The sequence below is a fragment of the Triturus cristatus genome, chromosome 4_1 (assembly GCF_964204655.1).
Source record: "Triturus cristatus chromosome 4_1, aTriCri1.1, whole genome shotgun sequence".
NCBI classification, from domain to species: Eukaryota; Metazoa; Chordata; class Amphibia; order Caudata; family Salamandridae; genus Triturus; species Triturus cristatus.
This window is the reverse complement of record NC_140585.1, coordinates 887,419,905-887,442,778: the sequence shown is the minus strand read 5'-3', so window position 1 is coordinate 887,442,778 and position 22,874 is coordinate 887,419,905. Positions and strand designations below refer to the sequence as shown.

Below are 22,874 nucleotides of genomic sequence, written 5' to 3'. Positions count from 1 at the left end.
GGATCCATGATGGTGCCTCCTCCGCAGCTGTACTGCTGCAATGTTTCCCTTTGCACAGTGTTCATGGCAGCTGTACTGCTGCAATGTTTCCCTTTGCACAGTGTTCATGGTTAGTGTTGTGTATTGTCCTTCAGGCCACTCTTGACTCTTTCCCAGCAGGCTCAGTTACCTTGTGAAATGCTGTCTTTCACTTAGAGCATTTAGATGTCTGTTAGATGAAAGTGATATTGGGCATCCGGTCTCTTCAGTTATCAGCTGTGCATCCGTAAACCGCGAAGGCAGGCCTTCTAGTGGTGTCTAAGATCTCCACAAACCACCTTAACTTTGTTTTCCAGTTGATGTCTGTTCCCTAGGAACAGCCCTCCTTGATCTAGAGATCTACCCTGCCAATACATGGGCTGGGGAGAGGCAAACCCTCACTGTCCTCCTGACTGTAATGTTTGGAAAGGTTACTTCTTTCAATCTTTCCATGCTGACAGGTACCATCTTGGTCAGCAAGCTCTTTTGCTGAGCAGGTTGTTCTCCACGCAGTATTGACTCCCTACACAAGGGTTCGCCAGTTTTCTGACACTGATGACCCACCCACTGCTTGTTTAGTACCTATACCGAACTGCATGAGTTAGGACGATAACACCATTGCTGCCATACGAAGTTTAAGATTGGAGGGTTGTTGGAGAGTCTCGAAAGTGTGGCTTCCATGTTGCCGTTCATCTGCCCACCACTGGTAGGTGTTGGTCAAATTCTGTACTTGCCTCTCTTCCTTGGGAGCTAACTTCTAACATTTCTTTGGTACCTGGCCAAAAATGGTGGTGATGAACAAGTTACTTTCTCCTTGTGCTTCAAGCTGTAAACGTGTGAGATGTACATTTGTAAAGGGTTAAACTTTGTAATGTCAAAACTAAGCACACCCACGTTGTGCTTCAGCTCGTGTCTGAGATGTTGCTGATGCAATACAATATTTTAATTAAAGCCCTGGACTGCTCCTTAGGTCTAGGCTTATGCAAAATCATATGCCTAATTTAATAGAAAAATCAGCAGCTAAAAAAGAAATAATTTGCATTTTAATGTGGAAAGGCTACGCAAGCAACATGAGCAGCCGACCCTCAACGTATGGACCACCACTGAACCCACTGCGATATTCAATTTAACATCACAAACCTCTTCTACCACATGCATGTTTCTGGTCAGTGCTAGTGTACTCTACTCTAGTGGTTCTCCTACTATACTTTATACAAGATTTGGAAGAGAGCATGAGCAGTTCCCGTAGGTACCTGCAGTAATCGGAATATAAAAAACAATACAACTCACTTTTCATTGTTCACTTTTTCAGTTATTGGAACTCTAGATACATTTAGTGCTTGTCCAAGTATTGAGAGAACTCTGACGATGTGGCAAAACAAGATTAGTTGAGTAGTTAGGTGTCCTATCTCAACGTCTTGGGGCGTTAAATATAACTTACTGCTCACCTGAAGTAGGATCTGCTGTACTTCATAATATTTTTTTGATATATAACTATTCCTGCAATCATGCTGCATGCAAATGTTGACTAAGGTTTTCAAAATTACATTTTGGGGTTTCTAGAATTGCTTAATTTTGAAAGTAGAGTATAAAATCCTGACGTAATTTTTGCAGAACGGACTGCAAGGGTTTTGATGTAAGACGTTCTCAAACACAAAATACTTTTAATCTGCATAATGGTGTCAAAAATAATCAGCTAACAGTGTTCTGCCTGGCCACACTTCTGCTATATCACTGGTTTCTGATGAATACTTCTACCTGCAGATTCCTCCCCAGTAGAATTACCTCTGGCGTAAGATTTGTTCCGTAAACTTCAAATACTCTCATTATGTCAATATGGGAACTGGCTGTGTGTTGACGCCGTAAGTGGCATCATATGATGTTACTGAAGCCATGTAGCGCCCACTTCAGCTTACCACGTCCGTGTTCTTTTTTGTGTGCGTTCAATGCAGATCCGGAACTCACTGTCTCAGGAGTTTTCTATACATCACAACTTTTTATTGCAATACCATGTGTCCAAAAAATCAGGATTTGAACCCTGTAGGGACTTTGAGGGACAGATGTCCGTAACAGACCACCACTCCATCTGCCTCTGGTGTCTCGGATTGGACCATGACTCTCATGACTGTGACTCATGCCAGAGTATGCCTCTGAAGCCTGTCAGAGCGGGAAGCAAATCTGTTCATGGCCAGGGCTGGAGAAGAACGGCATAGTCGACGATGCTCAAGGCCTCTTTCTAGGTCGCCTTTCTCCACTCTTGGAAAGGAAAAGAAAAGTACAAGAAACATAAGAAGCACACAAAAGGTAAGTCGCCTCTGCTACCCACAGGATCTTTGTCCTTGCAAACTGAGTTGGTTGCCTTGGGGCCTGTAGTTTCTCTTCCGGGCTGTACTGCTCCATTGACCCTACTGGACGTGGCCCTTGAGCCATATTGGTTCTCTTCGACTCCACTGGCATCCTTTAGCACCAGGACCATCTCACTCTAGTTCCCGACTCTAGCTCCAGCCTTTCCTGAGTTTCTTACTCCAGGTTCGGATCCAGCAGCGTTTTTGTCCATGTACTCCCTCTTTGCCAGGGCATCGGTGCACCTACATGCCCCATGACTTCATATAGGCTCCAGTCCACTGCTTTGACGCCACTCAACACCGTTCCTTTGAGACCATCAACAACTCCACACTCATTTGATCTGGCGCAATATTACATGATGCCACAGTAAATTATACCTTGGATGGCCCCACTTCCCTCTGCTTCACCTCCACCACCACATACTGCCTCAGCAGCACCAGTCCCTGTACTTGCGCCCCAGAACAGATCACGGACAGAGGCTCAAGGGCTAACAGAAGAGGACTATTGAAGTAGGATACACAACCTATGTAGAATCGACTCAGACCCATTAGATCTTTCTATATATGGGGGTGATGGTGGTGATCAAATGCATGACCTCGAAGGCCTTTCATCAGCCAGTGGCCTGGATACTTCCCCAGAAAAGTGATATGGAATTTCCCACTGGCCCACCAATGCTAGAAGTGGTGTCATTCCATAGAATAATGAAGGCTTTACAATTGTTGGATCTTCAACTACCCCAGCTGGAGGTCAAGATTTCTGTCCTTACGGAAGTCCTCTTACCAGGAGATCTGACTGCAAAACTCTTCCTGTCCTTCAGTGATGTTCTTTTAGACCAGTCCTGACAGCCAGCGGAAAGCTAACTTCCACAACTGCTGTCAGCAGGCTTGTAGCAAGCCACTATCACCCTGCTCCAAGGGATCCGCCCTTCATATCAGCCCGCCCTTCACCAGGGAGCCTAGTCATTCAGGCATCCTGCTCTTTAGGACAATCAGCAGGGACCTTCCCAACATTCCCCTCAGAGAATCAAAAAGCCGGCAGGCCTGGGAAAAGAAACGTTTGCACCATGAAGTATGGCTCTGAACTGCATCGATGCCAACTGTCTCCTTGCACGCTATACTCACACCATATGATCTATGGCTCAAACGGTATTGCTTCATGTGCCGGAAGACCTGAGACCATTTCCAGGATGTGATCCAGGACAGAAAGAATGCCTCTCGCTATATATAAAATCACTATTGAACAGAGCTTACTCGGTGGCCCAGCCAATGCAATGGAAATGTCCAGTTTGCAGAAAAGGCTGCATGCTCGGGCAAGGAGGTTTCCTGAAGGCGACCACCGACAGCAGAGGTCAGTTGCGTTCTTTGAGGATGCCCGAACACAGTCTATTGGGCTACCCCAGGCCTTGGGGCATCGTGTGCAGGGATGTCTTTAGGCGTTGAATCTTCTTACCAGTTCTGGGTTGGGGAGACCCTTCAGGTTGAGGCTGTAGGTTTCCGTCTGCAGCTTGAGGTGGGTCGGGGATCACCAGATTCCAGGTTAGGATCTCTGGGGAGACCTACTCGTGGCGTTGGACCACTCAAAGTGGGGCTGTGGGCGTCTGGTACACAGTGGTGCAGAACCACTAAGCCACCTGGATTCGGGTTCTGGGTTGAAGTCTTTGTGGAGCAAATTCGGTGCTCACGGGAGACGAGAGTATTTTAGATCAGTGCAGGGCAGGTCCTCCTGGCTCTGGGGGGTGCTGGTTACTGGACATGCCAGCAAAACACACAAGGTGATGGACGGAATGCTGCACATTGGCAAAACATTCACCCCCAGTCACAGATCTGGGTTTAATCCATCGTTATTTTGCTCACCACGCCACCCCAGTTCAGACATGGCCATATGCAAATCAGTCTTGACCCTGTGCCTCATGGGAACAGTCCAGCCCGAACTGGCAAGCCATGTCATCCCTGGACCGGAATCAATCATCCTAGGACCGGTTTCAGGGTTTCGCTGTAGGCAGGCCGATGTTGGGACAGGCCAGTAGGACTGGGGCCAAAGCAGTTGGTATCCTCTTCTTCCTGGGTCAGCACGGCTCTTCGGTCCTTATTCATTCTTACTCTAATCTGAGGAGGCAAGGTTCAGGGTTGCCCCTAAATATTGGGGGTGTTACAGGAGTGTGCAGGTCGGAACCAATGAGTCCCCTTCCTTGGGGTGATCACACCTGCTATTATGCCGCCCTCCATTGGGAGGGGCGCATACGCCTCTCTAATTGGCAGAGTCCCTTTATCCTTAAGATGGAGGGGTCTGAGATTTGTGCTTCGCTTCACCCACCTTAGGGGTGTGGTTGGCAAAGGCGGGCAGACCTATCTTCCCTACTTGGTTTTCCTGCGGATTCTCCTGCCCAGAGGAACAACTGGTTAGAGCCAGTTGCTGGGGGTAGCAAGAAGCAGGGACAGCTCACTAAGGCAGTAGGCTTTTAAAGCTTCCCCTTTGGAGAGACAGCCCATCCTGGAGGAGGAGACCCGACACGTTTAGAAACCTGTCTGGTGGTGGCAAATGGCGGATAGCCATTCAGGAACCACTCCGGGGCTGGTTGTTTTTTCAGGGGGCATCTCTAAGATGCCCTCTGAGTGCATTTTACATTAAAACCCACACTGGCATCACTGTGGGTTTAATGTGCTGAGAAGTTAGCTACCAAACTTCCGAGGTTTCAGTAAAGCCATTATGGAGCTGTGAAGTTCGTAATTACCAACTCCCAGACCATATACTCTTGATGGCTTTACTGCACTTACAATGTCTAAGAATGGTTTTAGATATTGTAGGGGTACAGTGGTCCTGCAACTGTACCCTCGCCTGTGGTCTGGTGCATCCTGCTAGAGGGCTGACTTACCTAGGCCACAGGCAGTGGATTGCAGACATGGCACACAAGTATGTGTGCCATTTCAACTGTTCACTTTTCTCTGCACCAAAACACGGAGCCTGCAATGGCAATGTGTGGGTGTTAAGTTGCTCGGCCTCTAAGGGTGGCACAATAGGTGCTGCAGCCCTTAGAGGCCTTCACTTGTCACAGTGCCCTTGGTACCCATGGTACCTTTCACAAGGGGCTTACCTGTGGCCAGAAAGGCACCAGTTGGGGGTACAAAGGTACAGATTTGGGAAAGAACGCAGTCCCTGGTAACCTGATTGGCAGAGACCCAGGGCACACCAAGTCAAAGTGCATCAAGTGTCAGGCAAAAAGTGGGGGGTAACCATGCAAAAAGGGGCACTTTCCTACACCTATTCCCCGATTCATGTAGTGGGCACTGCATCTTTTGCGCCAAAAAAAAGCCCACTCAGCCAATCTGAAATATTGAATTTATTTCAAGCCAAAATGTCAATATTTATACATTTTGAAGGTTAATTTCTCAAAATTTACTGAATGTATCTACACCAAATCATAATAAGTTCACTTCCTGGGTAAAAAATCCATCTTTCTGGCAAATGTGGTGTAATGCCATTCCTCCATTTTAGCTTTAGCACGGTCTAAATTTGACTGAAAATTGCATGGGAAAATTGCATTTTGGGATCCCAGTTTTTCTCGGCCCCTGCTTGACGGATCGCTTCAAAACTTCACAGGAAAGAACTGGGGTGGAGGAACGTTTTTTGAGAAAGTTTTGTGAATATTCTTCAAATGACACCAAAGTAAATAGCAAAACAAAAAACACACTTTCTATGCCACTGTGTAGTAAATTATTACATGTTTTGGTCCTTTTATTGCGCAAAATACAGTGGCAATATAATTCATGTTTCACAGTCCGCTATGGCACCCAGAAAATATTTCACAGTTCCGTGTAAAATATAGATTTCATCATCCTAATGACCTCACCAAACCACTCTACAAAGCTTTACTATTATCAAGACTATCGGGAATATGCAACCTTAAGGACTAAATTATGTGCCACAGTTATCTAAATTATGGAGCATAAACATCAAAACTATACAGGACAGTCTCTCGCAGTATTATTTTAATCTATTTGAACTAGAAACATTATTTGTATTATGTCAAATGCTCTAAATTCATTATTATGCTGTAAACGTGGCAGCTGCTAAATTGCATAATTGCACTTGTCTTACTTAGATGTTCAGTGTTTTATCAATGTATTCATGAAAGCAAAGCAAAACCTAATCTTTCTCATTCCAGTCAGTGCCCATTGTTACATGCACTTTGAAGAAAACAGCTGTTTCAAGCTAACTACTCCAGTATAAACATGTAATCTAAAAAAGTACATAACTGGTAATATGTTATGTTGCCTTGATGGCAATACTGGAGTATTTTATTTGGTTACCCATTATGTATTATTTAGATACAATGTGTAGAGGAAACACATAGTTACTTGAGTGACTATGCTCTATAGAACATGTGTTAAATGTGAGAAGGGCGTGTTACACTGGTGAGAAAAGGTTTGAGGGTGTAACAGACTGAGTAGGAATGCAGAACATGTCTCAAGTATATCAGGGAGGAATAATGGGGAAGACATGGCAGCTGACCATTAGGTTGTGGTTGGATTGATGAGGCCAGGAGGACATAATGTGTCATTTAAAATGAACAAGCTGGAGGTGAGCGAACACAACTGTCAGACTTGAGATACGTCTCAAGCAGGAGTTGTTAGGTTGCTTCTGGAAGCGACTAGTATGAGTTCTGGGTATAGTATCCGAGATGACCAGGGTAGGGTTGTCTACCTTCTAAAGTGAGAAACTGCTACGCTGAGTTTTTCTTTGCTTCTGATAGAGTGCTGACCACCGGAGATAACAAGTTTGTGAACATGGTGTCCAAGTGCTCTGGGGAGGTAATCTCTAGAAATGAACTGAGAACCAAATAAAACATGTTGAACATTGGAGAATGTTCTAATAAATATTACTTGTACATTGCATTCTATCATTTTGCAACATTTCAGACTGGGGTAGGCTACATCCGCGATCTAGCAATTCTGTTGGCATATAACATCTCTTTTTGAAATGGTATGTGCTTGTGCGCCCTTCAAGACTTTCAGTCTCATTGTCAGAAAGCCAAACTCCACATTGAGACTTTCACAGGTTGATTGTATCACTCCATTCAAGAACTTGATGTGTCCAATTCCTGGGTTTTGTTTTGTATTTTGGAACGATACTAATACATCTGTTAACAATAATGTGTAAAATGGCAACCCTTTGACTACATACATACATCGAGTCTACCTGACATGATGCAGCATGGTAAAGGCATAGAGCCTCTTGTGCCTCTTCCTGTTAAAGCAGATTCTAACTTGTCTGATAAGATAGCCGAATCATGTACTAAAGTGATTGAGTGTACTTGTCATGACGTAGACTAGGCGGGCTTATAGGTCATCAGAGTTACTACATGTCCTTGCATGATTAAATCATATTGTCATTCTAATACAGAGTAAAGAAAAAGTCTTTTAATTGCATCTCACGCACTTGTAGCCGGCATATGGCCAAGAAGTGTCACTATTGGTGTTGACTCAGGATTTATCTTGCAGTGCCCCATCGGTGCTACAAAAATTTAAAGATGGAGGAGGCTCATCTGGTTTGTTTGGACCTTGATTCTTTACCCTCATTAATCCTTCCACATCCTCTCGAGTATTCGTTGTCCTACCATTTGCCCATTAGTTTAAACACTCAGTCGGTCAGCTCCAGGTCCGTCGTCTGCGTCGTGGGTGCCGGAATGACTCAGCGGGACCTATAGTAGATGTTGCACATGCACGCTGACATCAGTATATTTTTTTTTCCGCACCAGCCTAAACGCAGATCTGAAGAGAGCTACCCCATAGCCATTTTTTGGCTAGCTTTTTTCGACTTTTGTCCACTTCTTTTTTGAGTGTTGGGCTCCTGGTGCGTGGAGGATGTCCTAGCATAGGACCAGCTTCAACCCCTGCAGCTGCATGATGTCTGTGACGGAGCCACACCTCATGTGCCTCTGGTGCCTGGAGCGTGACCGCGACCCAAAGTCGTGCTCCCAAGTGCTGGTCCATGAATCCGAAGGCTTTGCGCGTGGGGTCCCAAAATCTGTTGGAGGCGCGGCGCTCTGCTCCTCGTCGCTCCCGTTTGAGAGGAAGGTCCCGAGAACGATCGCGGAGCCCGCACTCCACGTCGCATTCCCACGTTGCGGGACTCTGAGCGTCGTCGCTTGAAAGCTCCATCTCCGGAGCCTCCTGAGTGGACTGTGTGCCATCCTACTTTTCCGGGAGCATCTCCTGCCCAGATCCAAAAGTTTTATGAGGCCCTGTACCTCATTTTTGGGCAGCCCTTCTCTGCTGGTGTGCCTTTGAGCCCCGCAGAGTTGGTTGGGGGCCCTCGGCCTTTGACGCTGGCAGCTTCGGCCCAGACTCTGGAGGGCCTCGGTGGATCCGGTCTCTGTTCTGGACAAACGCTGGTCGATCTTACTCGACCTACCCCGCAGGGTGAGTGAGATCCAGGCTCTTTGCTGTAAGGAACCTTATACTGTGTTCCACGCTAACAGAGTAGTTCTCAGAACACTTCCTAGCTTTTTGCCTAAAGTAGTCTCGGACTTTCACATTAACCAGACTATCACTTTACCTACCTTTTTCCCGAATCCTCCAGAAAGATCTCTCCATTCCCTAGATCTCAAGAGGGTTCTTAAGTTTCATTTGGACAGAACAAAGACACTGAGGAAATCAGAACGTTTGTTTAACTATGGTCCTGTTAACACAGGTTCTGCAGCTTCCAAAAGATCCATTTCTAGATGGATAGTTTCTTGTATTCTTCTTTCATACCAATTGGCCAACAAATCCCTTCCGGGGAAGTCTAAGGCCCATTCCACTAGGGGAAAAGCTTCTACCACGGCTCTCCTGAGGAATGTCCCCATGGTAGAAATTTGTAAAGCAGTTACATGGCGATCAGTTCATACCTTTACTCACCACTACTGTTTAGATGCTGAGACGCAGGCAGACGCTCAGGTTTGGCAAGCCTCACTGAGAAACTTGTTTGCTAATACTGTTTAACATGTGTACGTCTGTTAAGTTCGCTGTTTTTTGCTCGTCCGCTCGGAAGATGGTATGGGCTTGCTACTCTATTCAGTGCTTATGATTATTGGTGAGTATCCCCTAGAAGAGAAGGATAAGTTACTTTTTTTTTTTTTTTGCAGAGTTTTATATAGCGCGAACTTGACCCATATCCAATCAGGTATCAGAGCGCTTTACATAGCACCAGTTACGTTACACACATTCATTTTTTGATAGGCACGGGGAGATTAAGTGATTTGCCCAGAATCACAGGAAGTTCAGTGTCATTACCGAGACTCTAACCCAGTTCCCCAGGTCCGAGGTCGAGCGCCCTAGCCATTAGGCCAACTCCTCTCCTCTCTTACTTACCTGTAATCCTAGTTTTCTTCCAGGGGTATACTCATCAAAGTCATAAGCAACCCTCCCGCCTCCCCGGACGAGCATTGGCAGTTTACTTGTTCTTCTTCCATCTTTGATGCAGGTTCCTACAGGTTTCTGATACCGTACAAAAGAACTGACCTTACTGTCACCTGTGGTGCATGATGGGAGTAGGGTCTCCTGGATGCCTTAAAGGCAAAGTGCTCAGGGTCTCTGAGGCCTTAAAGGCAAGGTGCCAGTTTCCTTTTCTGTACAGGGATGTTATTGATTTATGCAGCCTTCTATTGGCTAATTGCCTGCCATTACCTGTTTTCTTTGATGAAAATACGTTTTTTGCAGAATGCTATTACTGTACATGTCCTTCTCTCACATTATATATTTCTAGGTTATTTTCATACTAGAGAAATACATGTAAATCTGGCTTCTTAGCCTATTGGGTATGTTTAGGGATGCATATTTTTTATGTTCTACATGTATATGTGTATATTTATCTCGTACTATGTACTCCTTTTCTACTACATACAAATATATATATGTATTTTTGTATATGCTCTGGGTTCCCGCACATGGGCGGAGATAATTCAGTGCTTATGACTTTGATGAGTATACCCTGGAAGAGAACTAGGATTACAGGTAAGTAACTTATCCTTACCGCTCTCTTGACCAAGGGAGGCATAGAGAGAGGGTCTCTGTACAAAAAGTAGAACGTGGTGCCTGGAGTAGAACGTGGTGCCCAAGAAAGACAAAGACATGCGTCTTATCTTAGATCCTCCAGATCCTCAACTTCATCCTCCGGAAGGAGAAGTTCAAAATGCTCCCTTTAGTCAGTTCCTTTCTGCCCTCGACCCAGGAGACTGCATGGTACCATTGGACTTGCAGGACGCTTATTTCCATATGCCCATCCTGCCTGCCCACAGTTGTTACTTAACGTTCGCGGTGGGCCACAAGCACTTTCAGTTTACTGTACTCCTGTTTGGCCTTACTAGTGCCCATCGGGTGTTCACAAAGGGGATGGCAGTGGTCACAGCTCATCTGCACAGATCAGAAATACGACCTATCTCGACGACTGCCTGTTGAAGGTGACCTTACCCCAGGCTGTTGTCTCGCATCGCCAGAACATTATGGACCTCCTGCACTCGCTGGGGTTTACTATCAACATGCCGGAGTCACACCTGACTCCCTCTCAGATGCTCCATTTCATCGGGTGGCTCTGGACACAGTGCAGTTTCAGGCCTATCATCCCAAGCAGCAAGTCCTGGTTATTCGGGCTATGATACTGATGGTTCAGCCTCTATCCCGGATTTCGATGAGGATGACTCTGAGGCTGCTGGGCCTCATGGCATCCTGCATCCTGCTAGTGGATCATGCCAGGTGGTATATGTGGGTTCTGCAGCGGGACCTGAAGTTCCAGTGGGCGCAGCATTGGGGAAATCTTTCCGACTATGTCCTAGATCTCGGAGGGAACAGCACATCAACTGCAGTGGTGGCTACCGAACCAGATTTGGGTCAGAGACAGATACATCTCCCTTCCCCAACCAGATCTAATGATTGTGAAAGATGTCACTCCTGGGATGGGCCGGCCACCTGGGAGAGGTGGAGATCAGAGGTGTCTAGTCTCTGGCAGAGCCCGGTCTCCATATCAATCTTCTGGAGCTCTGGGCAATCAGACTGGCACTAAAGGCATTCCTTCCCTCTCTTAAAGGGAAAGTTCTGCAGGTGTTAACAGAAAACACAACTGCCATGTGGTGCTGCAACTAATAGTGGGGTCGTGGACCCTGTCTCAGGAGGCTCTCCACCTCTAGGCACGTCTGGAACATCAGGGCATAACCCTGGTGGTTCAACTCCTGGCGGGTTCTCGGAATGCCAGAGCGGACAAACTCAACCGTCGGTGCCTGGTCGATCACAAATGGCATCTCCATCCAGAGGTGGCGCAAGGTCTCTTTCAGAGAGCTATGTTTAGATCTGTTCGCCTCCGAAGAGAACGCATAATGTCAGTAGTATTGTCCATTGGAGTTTCCAAGGCAGCGCTCATTAGCCAACGCTTTACGTCAGGAGTGCAGCTTCGCGGCCTCCTCTACCTTTCCGCCTAACCACCTCTGCCCAGAATGCTCACAAAGATCAAGCATGACAGAGCACAAGTTATTCTTGTGGCTTCAGATTGGACCCGAAGAGTCTGGTATTCCGACGTTCTGAGCATGGCCATTGATCCTCCGCTCAGACTGCCTCTTGGGAGGATCTTCTGTCGCAGCAGCAGGGGATGGTTCTACACCCGAACCTGTCCAGCCTCCACTTCCTTGCGTGGAGATTGAGCGGAGGCAGTTGACAGCTTTCTATCTTCCTTCTGAAGTCTGTGCTGTCATCTTGGCAGTGAGGCATCTCTCCACTAAATCGGTATACGCCTGTAGATGGAACAAATTTGTGGCATGGTGCACAGCAAAGGCTGTTGATCTCCTTTCTTCCTCTCTTTCAGTTTCTTTTTACATAATTTCTTTGGCCCAGCAGGACTCTGCTTTGGGCACCCTTAAGGGTTATCTTGCAGCTATCTCTGCTTTTTTTGACTTCAGATCAGACTTCCTTGTTCAAGTCTCCCATTGTAAATAGGTTCCTTAAGGGCCTTACTCGTGTCGCCTTTCATAATGCCCCAGTGGGATTTGAATTTAATCTCGACTTTTCTTATGTGCACTCCCTTCGAGACTTTTCATAATTGCCCTCTTAGGCTTCTCACTATTAAAACTGCTTTCCTTATTGCCATCACCTCTGCTCGCGGAGTTAACAAGCCTCCTTATCTGTCTGTCCATCTGGATAAAGTGGTGCTTTGAACGAAAGCTTTGTTCCTCCCTTAAGTTGTCACACCTTTTCATCTGGGACAATTAATCACTCTGCCCACCTTTTACCCGCCCTACACCCCTCCAAAGAGGAGGAGAGACTCCACCGCCTGGATCCAAAACGTGCATTGTCATTCTATCTTGCCCATACCAAGGACTTCCGGGTGGATGATCAACTCTTCATTGGCTATGTGGGCGCCAAAAAAGATCGGGCTGTGCAGTAACTGACCATCTCTCGATCGGTTGTCCTCTGCATTAAAATATGCTATGCATTGGCGAAGAAGTAACCTCCTGTGGGGTTGCGTGCTGACTCCACTAGAGCAACAGCGGCAATCACTGAGTTAGCACGCGGAGTCCAAATCCTTGACATGTCAGGCAGCGATGTGGACTTCCCTGCACACGTTTACCAGACACTATCTGGACAGCCAAGTCCGTACCTTGCCCATTCTGTCCTCCAGGACTTCCTTGTGTGATTTTGGTTTGCAGACCGGGGTTGGTATTGCTGGAGTATCTATTCTTAGGTAAGGAATATACAACTAATAGTCTCTATCAGATGAACAAGTTACTTACCTTTGGTACCGATGTATCTGGTAGAGACATAGATTAGTTTGTAGATTTATTACCGCCCCACCCATCCTCCCTGCTCTGCGAACTGATTTCTAGGGAAAGAGACTTCCCTAAAGGCCCATATTTTTGACGCACCAGTGGTCAGTGTCTTTCATTGCTCTGCGCTTCTTTCGTGGTAACTTTTGTTAAGAACTGATGTCAGCGTGCATGGATGCTGTCTATATAGATCCTGTGACATCAGTTCCAGTGCCCACGTCGCCGACAACCGACGCGAAGCCAACTAATGCCACCAACCAACGCACTAGGGTACTGCTGTTGAAAAAGCTCCGGATCCAGACTGACACCTGGGGAAAATTCTAGGGAAAGGAATCTACAACTCTCTACCAGATACATAGTTACCGAAGGTAAGTAACTTGTTCAGTAATGCATAGACCCTAAGCTCTGCTGTCCTCCTTCACCTCTGCAATGTGAGTTCTACATGTTTTAATTTTTTTTATTAATTCTTTCTTCATGTTTGTGTCTGTTCTCTTTGCCTCTTTGACTGCAGTGAAGCAGCAGCCCACGCTGTGGCCACACTTGCTGAAGCCACCCTCCAGGGAGGGGGACAGATAGTTTTGTCCGGTGAGACTGCAGCAGCAGTTGGAGCACTTACTGGAGTCCAAGACGCCAATGGTAAGATAAGGGAGGGGGTATGAATGAATACATCCTTTACATCACTTAATGATCCTTTTATTTATCACTCAGAATGCAATAAACAAGACAGAATGCAACTAATTTCAGAGAGCTTTGATATGTATGCGGAGTTCCTGCATTAAGAGGTCCTGTCATCCAGAATGGATGTTATTCAAGTACAAGACACCTCTTAAAGCCTAACAACACATTAGGTAATCCAGTTAAGATCCCCTTAGATAGTCCACAATGTCTTGTAATCCTGTTAATGGTGACATTATGGCCCTTGGTGTTAACCCCCTATGTTTGGATTTTCAAACCTCTTCTTGAAGCATAATTCTCATCTTGAGGGTCAAAGATCATCACACAGGAGCCCTCCTCCTCTACTATCCAGTGCCTACTGTATGTGCTCGTACACCCAAAATATATTGAAATGTGCTTAAAACCCAATTGGTGCACATTTCACGTTCCTATAAGGCTGTAATATATAGGGCAAAAGTAAGACCATGACATGAAAAGGTAAATACCACTTGTGGACTGCATCACCTATTGTGAAATCTATTACATTGTCAGTTAAAACATGATTTCAGGCCTACCCTGTGTAGCTTGACAGCACCAGCTTGAACCCTGCTGCCCCAACCTGTACAACGCAGCCATTTTGGCAGGTAGGGAAGACTGATTTAAAATATTAAATAATTCCCACTGCAAGGTAGGTTGCAGAATATGTAGAGGGTAAAATGTTTGACATGGCATGTGTCCCCAGGAACTCCACCCAAAACGACATTGTGATGAGTCGGGATGTAACTGGTACATAGAAAAAGTAAAATGTGGAACTTTTGACCTGAATGAGCGAAGACTCCATTCAAAGACTTATTTTATGTTCATCTGAAAGAAACAAGTTAGATTCCTCACCTTAGAATATCCCCAGGCGTCAGGCTGGATCCGGAAAGATTTTTTGTCAGCAATACCCCTTGCGCATCGCTAGGCGTCGTCTGCGGCTCCGCGTCCGTCGTCTGCGTCGTGCGCCAGAATGACGTCGTCGGAGTACTTAGACGCCGCCCTCGCGCGCTGACGTCAGTTCTTTTTTCCGCGCCAGACAGCGCCGATCCGGGAAGAGCTTACCCCTTAGTCAAATTTTGACTAAAACTTTTTTGACTCTTTTTGGTCTTTGTCGACTCGACTCTGGTGCTGGTAGGATGCCTGGATTTAAGGCCTGTGACGCCTGTCATTGCCTGATGTCGGTGACGGATCATCGCCGGTGCCTTTACTGCCTGGGGGCCGACCACGACGCGGAGTCGTGCCCTGACTGTCAGGCCTTGACCTCGAAGGCTAGGCGGGAGCGGTCCCGTAAGCTTCTCGAGACTCGGCTCCGCGCTGCTCACGGTCCCGGTCCAGGAGGAGGTCCAAGGACCGGTCGCGGAGCCGCTGTCATCATCATCGCTCGTCGGGCTCGAATTCTTCGGGTAAGTCGAAGCGTTCCAAGAAGTCCAAGAGGCGACACCGCTCTCCGGACTCCCCTCGCCGGTTGGTCGACTCGGCCGAGGGTCAGGGTGGTCCCACCCCTGCGGCTCCGATGGAGCCGCAGGAGCCGCGTCCGTCTCCATACCCGCCGGTCCCTGGGACTGACGCGACTCCGGCGGAGGTCAGTGCCTTCCTCTCGGCCATGAGGGGCCTGGCTCTGCCGTCGACGCCTGCCGGCGCGCCTTCGGGCCCCGCAGGCTCGACTGGGCGACCTCGCGTGCCAGCGGCTCCGGCCCCGTCGACGACTTCGGACCCGACGCTGCAGGTCCCCGAGAGATCCAGCCCTGGATCTCTGTCGGCGCCGGTCGACCTCACGACGCCTCCTCCGCCGGCGCCGACACCGGTTCCACCTTTGGCGCCGTCTCCGGACGACGCCGTTCCCTGGTTTAGTCCCTGTCCGGACCGGACGCCGGCACGGTGCCGCCCGGCGCCGCAACCCACACCGATGGATGAACGTTTTCATCTACCGTCCGGCTCCGATCGTTCTTCCGGTTTGGAATCGGATGACGGGGGCGACTGGGAGGGGTCTGGGGACCCTATGGCCCTCCAGGGTCAACTTGCACAGGACTGGGCAGATGAACTGGACACTTCGCCGGACGCTGGTTTCATCTCTCCTCCGACTGTGGCTTCGGAGGAAGGTGCAGCTTTTTCCGTGGTGCTGCGCAAGGCGGCCGAAGCCCTGGGGCTCGAGTTGCCTGCTGTGGCCGTGAGGACTAATATCCTCAGAGGTGCTTCAACCGTCAGCAAGCTCCACAGAGCCTCTGCTGCAGTTCAATGAGGCCCTCGTCGACGTTCTGCAGGGAACTTAGTCCAAACCCTCCACAGTTCCTCCTGTGGATTGGAAAGTGGCCTGGCGCCACCGCCCTGCTCCGGGCGACCCTAGTTTCCTGTCCCAACACCCCACCCTGAGAGCCTGGTTATCCAGGCCTACACTTGCCAATCCTCCTTCCCGTCTGCTCCTCCGGATCGGGAATCCAAGAGGCTGGAACAGTTCGGCAAGAAACTGTTCTCTTCCCTAAGTTTGGGCCTGCGGTCTTTGAACACCGCTTGCGTCTTGGACCGTTTCTCCCACTCTCTGTGGGATACGGTGGAGGACGTGCTGCCACTGTGTCTGGTGGAGGCCCGGACACGTCTCTCCCAGGCACTTGCTGACGGGCGAGATGCAGCGCGACATGCCATACGGTGTGGACTTGACACCACGGACTCGCTGGGTAGGGCGATTTCCACCACGGTGGCGCTCCGGCGCCACACCTGGCTGATGTCCACGTCTTTTTCGGGGGATGTCCAGAGTACCCTCATGGATATGCCCTTTGATGGCGCTCGCCTTTTTGGTGAGAAGGCGGATAGTGCGCTGGCTCGTTTTAAGGACTCCCGGGCTACGGCCACGTCCTTGGATCTCTCGGCCCCACGGCCGCACACTTCCGCCTTTCGCCCCTTTCGTGGCCAAGGAAGGGGCGCCTACTCACGTCCGCCTAGCCACCGGCCGCAGAACCAACCTGCATGCGGTCGCGGACGTGGGTTCTGCCGTGGCGGTTCTAGAGGACAACGTGCCGGTCAGTCCACATCCACCCCGGCAGCATCCGCCTCAAAGCCTTCCAAGTCCGAGCTTTCAGGCCCATTCCATGCCAGTGGGCGGCAGAGTTTGCCATCACCTGCTCCACTGGCGCTCCATCACTTCATACAGGTGGGTGCTGCAAATCGTCCGAAGGGGCTACTCCCTCCCCTCCGAGACGACCCTCCAGCCATGCCACCGCAGTGCCACCGTATATCGGAGGATCACTTGAATCTTCTGCGGGAGGAAGTTACGGCCCTCTTGGCCAAAGAGGCCGTCGAGCGCGTTCCTGGTCCAGAAGTAGGCCGTGGTTGCTATTCCCACTACTTTCTGGTTCCCAAGAAGGGCAAAGGGGGCCTACGCCCTATCTTGGACCTCAGGAGCGTCAACACCTTCCTCTGGAAGGAACAGTTCAAGATGCTAACTTTAGCTTGCAGGACGCCTATTTTCACAACCCCGTCCTGCCGGCCCACCGGCGTTACCTGCGGTTCACGTTGGGTCAAGAGCACTTTCAGTTCATCGTGCTCCCCTTCGGCCTCACCAGTGCCCCTCGGGTGTTCACGAAAGTGATGGCGGTGGGCGCAGCTCATCTGCGCAGATCGGGGGTTCCAGTCTTCCCCTATCTCGACGACTGGCTGTTGAAGGCGGGCTCGCCCCAGCAAGTCATCTCCCACCTCCAGACTACGGCCGACCTCCTGCATTTGCTGGGGTTCTCCATCAACGTGCCGAAGTCACACCTGAGTCCCTCCCAGAAGCTCCTCTTCATCGGAGCGGTTCTCGATTCGGCGCAGTTCCGGGCTTATCCTCCGGAACAGCGGGTCCGGGATATTCAGGCTCTGATTCCCATCTTTCGGCCTCTATCCTGGGTTTCGGTCAGGTTGGTGCTGCGGCTTCTGGGGCTGATGGCCTCCTGCATCCTGTTAGTGCATTACGCCAGGTGGCGAATGCGGGCTCTGCAGTGGGCCCAGCATCGAGGCAACCTGTCCGACCATGTCTTGATCTCGGAGGGCACTGCGAAACAGATGCAGTGGTGGCTCACGGACCGCGATTGGGTCAGCGGCAGATGCCTCTCCCTACCCCAACCGGAGCACGTAGTAGTGACGGACGCGTCCCTCCTGGGATGGGGGGGCCACATGGGAGAGGCGGAGATCAGAGGACTCTGGTCTCCGGCGGAGTCTCAACTCCATATCAACCTTTTGGAGCTGAGAGCGATCCGGCTTGCACTGAAAGCCTTCCTTCACTCTGTCCGGGGAAGTGTCGTGCAGGTGTTCACGGACAACACCACCGCCATGTGGTATTGCAACAAACCGGGCGGGTGGGGTCGTGGACCCTTTGTCAGGAGGCTCTGCGCCTCTGGACATGGCTGGAACACCAGGGCATCACCCTGGTGGTTCAACATCTAGCAGGCTCTCTGAACGCCAGAGCAGACTAACTCAGCCGCCGGTGCATGATGGATCACGAATGGCGTCTGAACTCGTACGTGGCGCAAGGTCTCTTTCTGCAGTGGGGAGAGCCTTGGTTAGATCTATTTGCCACCTAAGAGAACGCGCAATGTCAGCAGTTCTGTGCGTTGGAATTTCCAAGGCAGCACTCGCTCGGAGACGCTTTTCGTCGCGAGTGGAGTTGCGGTCTGTTGTACGCCTTTCCGCCTATACCACTTCTGCCCAAAGTGCTGAAGAAGATCAGGCGCGACCGGGTCCAAGTTATCTTAGTGGCTCCGGATTGGGCACGAAGGTTCTGGTATCCCGAGCTACTCAGTATGTCAATCGATCCTCAGATACGACTGCCTCTTCAGGAGGACCTTCTGTCGCAGCATCAGGGGACGGTCCTCCACCCGAACCTGTCCAGCCTCCACTTCCATGCGTGGAGATTGAGCGGCGGCAGTTGATGCCATTTGACTTGCCTCCTGAAGTCTGTGATGTCATTCTGGCAGCCAGGCGTCCCTCCACAAAGACGGTATATGCCTGCCGGTGGAACAAATTTGTGGCATGGTGCACAGCAAAGGCTGTGGATCCCCTTTCCGCCCCTCTTTCTGAGGTTCTACTCTTTCTTCTTTCTTTGGCCCAGCAGGGCTCTGCTCTGGGCACCTTGAAAGGTTATCTTGCTGCAATCTCTGCCTTCTCACGGCTTCCTGATCAGCCTTCTCTTTTCAAGTCCCCTGTTGTTTCACGTTTTCTCAAAGGCATTACTCGCATGTCCCCTTGGTAATGCCTCAGTGGGACTTGAATCTTGTTCTGACCTTTCTGATGTGCGCTCCTTTTGAGCCTCTTCACAATTGTCCCATTCATCTTCTGACCCTGAAAACTGCTTTCCTGGTAGCTATCACCTCAACTAGACGAGTGAGTGAGCTCCAGGCTTTGTCATCTAAGCCTCCCTTTATTTCTGTTCATCCGGACAAGGTTGTCCTCCGGCCTTGTCCTTCTTTTCTGCCGAAAGTGGTGACCCCATTTCATCTCGGGCAATCTGTCACGTTGCCCACCTTCTTTCCGCCTCCGCATCCTTCAAAAGAGGAAGAGAGGCTCCACCGTCTGGACCCAAAACGGGCGCTGTACTTTTATTTGGACCGCACCAAACAGTTCCGGGTGGACGACCAACTTTTTGTTGGATACGTAGGAGCTAAGAAGGGGAAAGCGGTACACAAACGGACCATCTCGCGGTGGGTCGTGTTGTGTATTAAAATGTGTTACTCCTTGGCAAAAAAGGACCCTCCTGTTGGGTTGAGGGCCCATTCCACCCGGGCCACAGCGGCCTCTACTGCCCTGGGCCGGGGAGTTCCCTTGCGGTTCATCTGTCAGGCGTAGACGTGGGCTTCACTGCACACGTTTGCTAAGCACTATTGCCTGGACAGCCAAGTCCGGAGAGACGGCTTCTTTGGCCGTTCTGTTCTCCAGGACTTTCTAGTGTGATCTTGGTTCGCAGACCCACCACCAGGGTTGGTATTGCTGGGGTATCTATTCTAAGGTGAGGAATCTAACTAACGTGTTTCTTTCAGATGAACAAGTTACTTACATTCGGTAACGATGTATCTGTAAGAAACATTAGTTAGTTAGATTCCTCACCGACCCACCCATCCTCCCCGTTCTGCGAACTGACATCTAGGGTTAAGGCTATCCTTTTCAGGGCCCTAGATTTTTTGGAACCAGTGTCGGTCTCTTGCATGGCTCTGCGTTCCTGGCGCGGAAAGCTATGTACAAGAACTGACGTCAGTGCGCGAGGGCGGCGTCTAAGTACTCCGACGTCATTCCGGCACATAACGCCGACGACTGACGCGGAGCCGCAGGCGACCCGCAAGGGGTATTGCTGACGAAAAATCTTTCCGGATTCAGCCTGACGCCTGGGGATATTCTAAGGTGAGGAATCTAACTAGCTAATGTTTCTTACAGATGCATCGTTACCGAAGGTAAGTAACTTGTTCAATAAAGATTTAATCTAATGGTGAAGTTGGATTATTAGTATATCTGTTCATGGCCACTTAAATTATGTGATTTTATGGCTGCTCTGTTTTCCACATATGTATAGCTTGTTTTACTGTATTTGTGAAATGATCCACCATCTGCAACATAATCTGCATATTTAACAAAAAAAAATTGTTTCTACGTCAAATTATTCAAAAGTTACTAAAAAACGCGTTGACATGCTGCAGCGAAGTGCAAGGCCCTTTGCAAAAGTTGACTGGCCCCCTTTCTGTTGCCTATTTCGGTATTTGCGTATTAAACTAGTACTAAAGAGATGAAACCTTTACCTACACCGTGTTAACCTCTGTAAAAACTATAAAATAATGACTATCATAAAATGGGCAGCATAATTTACTTTTTCTTGCTTCATAATTTAGTCAACCATGTGTTCCTCCCGTGCCTCCAGTGGCCTAAAATATATTGAAATGTTAACTTTTAAAAAGTAGCATTTACCCTGCATAAATCCTGCTGGCGACTACTTTGCATTGGCTGTCCAGCCATTGACCAGCCTGTACTTTGTCTGAATGAGGTGTGAAAACTGCTCCCAGGGCACGGACAATGGAGTGGGATTGGTGAGGTTTTTTCTTCCTCTGGCAGGAAGACTAGCTGGGGCTGGCCCAGAAACTCAATTTACTGTCACAAGCAAATGTTAGGTGACACATGGAAAGGCCTCAGCCTTTGTCCCCCAAAACACCAAACCGTATGGGAGGAAAGCTACCCCCAGAGCCAATTTTGAGTGACCACAGAGAAGGGGACTCCTCTTTACCCTGGCCTCTTCTCTGGGTGGGCACACAGCTTCTGCACATGGGAAGAAGGGGTACACAATCTTTGGTTTTGGGATTGAGGTGCACTGTGGGTTTGTTTTATAGTAAGCAAACAAGAACTGCTGTAAACTGGTGAGGGTTGCCCCCAGGTTAGGATGTGACCAGGAGTCATCCCAATCCACCCACTAGCTGGTGCTAGCAATAAATGTGGCCCCCACAAAGCACCTCCTCAGGGCACTGGAGCTGCAGAAGATCACAAGAGGCCTGGGCCTGCTGTCGGTGATCCGAGGGTTGCACTGAAGGACTGGATCTGCTCCCTCTTGTACCAAAAACAAAGAAGGGGACTCCGAGGGTCACTTGGCTGTCTTCTTGTGTGGCTACAGGGATACAGCAAGCTACAACAGGCCTTTCCTGGAAATGCTCAGCTGACCAGTGGCACCAGGACCTGAACTGGTCCTTGCTGTTGCCCTCTGACTGACACCCTGAGAATCTAAGTGTCCTAATCTGATGTCCTGGGGACCTTGGACGTGTACTCCTGTGGTTGTTTAAGCACCAGAAGAAAGTCTGGAAACATTGAAAAGCTTTTCCTCCAGAGCTTAATGGTGGCCTGCAGAAAAAGTGTCCAGTTGGCTGTTCCACGGCATCGGATTTAATTTTTTGCTTCATCCTAGTCCAGACTTCCATCACCTCTTAAAAAGACCAAGTCCCCATTCTCATTTGGATAAAATACCAGTGACAAATTGTGAGAGGCTGGCGTAGTATATGGTGCTCACTTCTGTTAGTGTAGCACCCTGCACTAATCCAGACAACCCTTTTGGTGATTTTAGTGGTCTTAGACAACCTTAGAAAGCTCTCTAAGTGGTAGCTGTGGCAAACAGCCTTCAGGCTTAGCCCAGTAGGATGTAAAGCAGCTTGTTTTACCAGTACTTAATCTTACGGTACAGGTTAAGTGAAAAGAATCACACAGTGTAGTTGTATAAATAGATATTTTATTACAAACACCAACACATTGCAATATCGTCTTCCCGGGGGATAAAAACACAATGTTCGAGGCATATGAGCTGCAGATTACACACTTTTGCATAGATCGCCATCTGGTGTTGGGCCCGGATGTTTGCAGTTTGTTTTTCCTCTTGGAAAGTCTTTGGAAGTCATGAGGTCGGTGACTCCTCCCTTGGATCGTATTGCGCAGGGGCTTCGGCTCCATCCTCAGAATGTTTTTTTCCGCCATCGGGCTCGGATGTAATACTTCGCGCTCCGGTTCCGAACATTTCCAGTTCGACGATCGAAGCGGAATCCTCGCTCATCGCGGTATTGTTCAGATCCAGATCTCCTCAATCACCTTCTCTTCGACACATCTTCGATTCCAGTCGTCGACGGCGGCCTTTGGGCCTACCCAAGCTCCGTTCCCGGCTGATGGAAAGAACTCCTTTCAAGAAGTGCCCTCGATGTGGGTCCAAATTCCCCCACACGATCTTGATGAGGTGTGCAACCTCTGCCTCTCCCCTGTACACGAGACTCGAGACTGTCCGGCCTGCAAATCTTTCAGATCGAAAAAGACTATTCGAGATCGAAGAGCCAGACGAAACATGGCGCACTCCTCGACCTCGGTTCCAGTTGACATCTTCGGGGACGACGTCGAAGATCCGGGACAGCAGCACACCGAAGAGGACCTAGTCAGTGCTTCCGAAGCCGACGACTCAGATGTGGAAGACATTACCCCGGCGCAGAGGGTCGTGAGTACTATACCCCCTCCCGCGCCCACACCCAAAAAGGCTTCGGTCACGCCTTTCCCTCCG

The 22,874-nt window shown here is 49.2% G+C and overlaps 1 protein-coding gene across 4 annotated transcripts in view; it reads left to right on the top strand.

The window, feature by feature from the left end:
- The window catches only part of NRF1 (nuclear respiratory factor 1), a 687,565-nt gene that overhangs the window by 505,925 nt on the left and 158,766 nt on the right, over window positions 1-22,874 (top strand). For all 4 annotated transcript variants that reach the window (XM_085653634.1, XM_085653631.1, XM_085653635.1 and 1 more), the window contains one exon: window positions 13,662-13,786. In XM_085653634.1, the coding sequence (XP_085509760.1) occupies window positions 13,662-13,786 (125 nt within the window). The remainder of the gene's footprint in view (window positions 1-13,661; window positions 13,787-22,874) is intronic.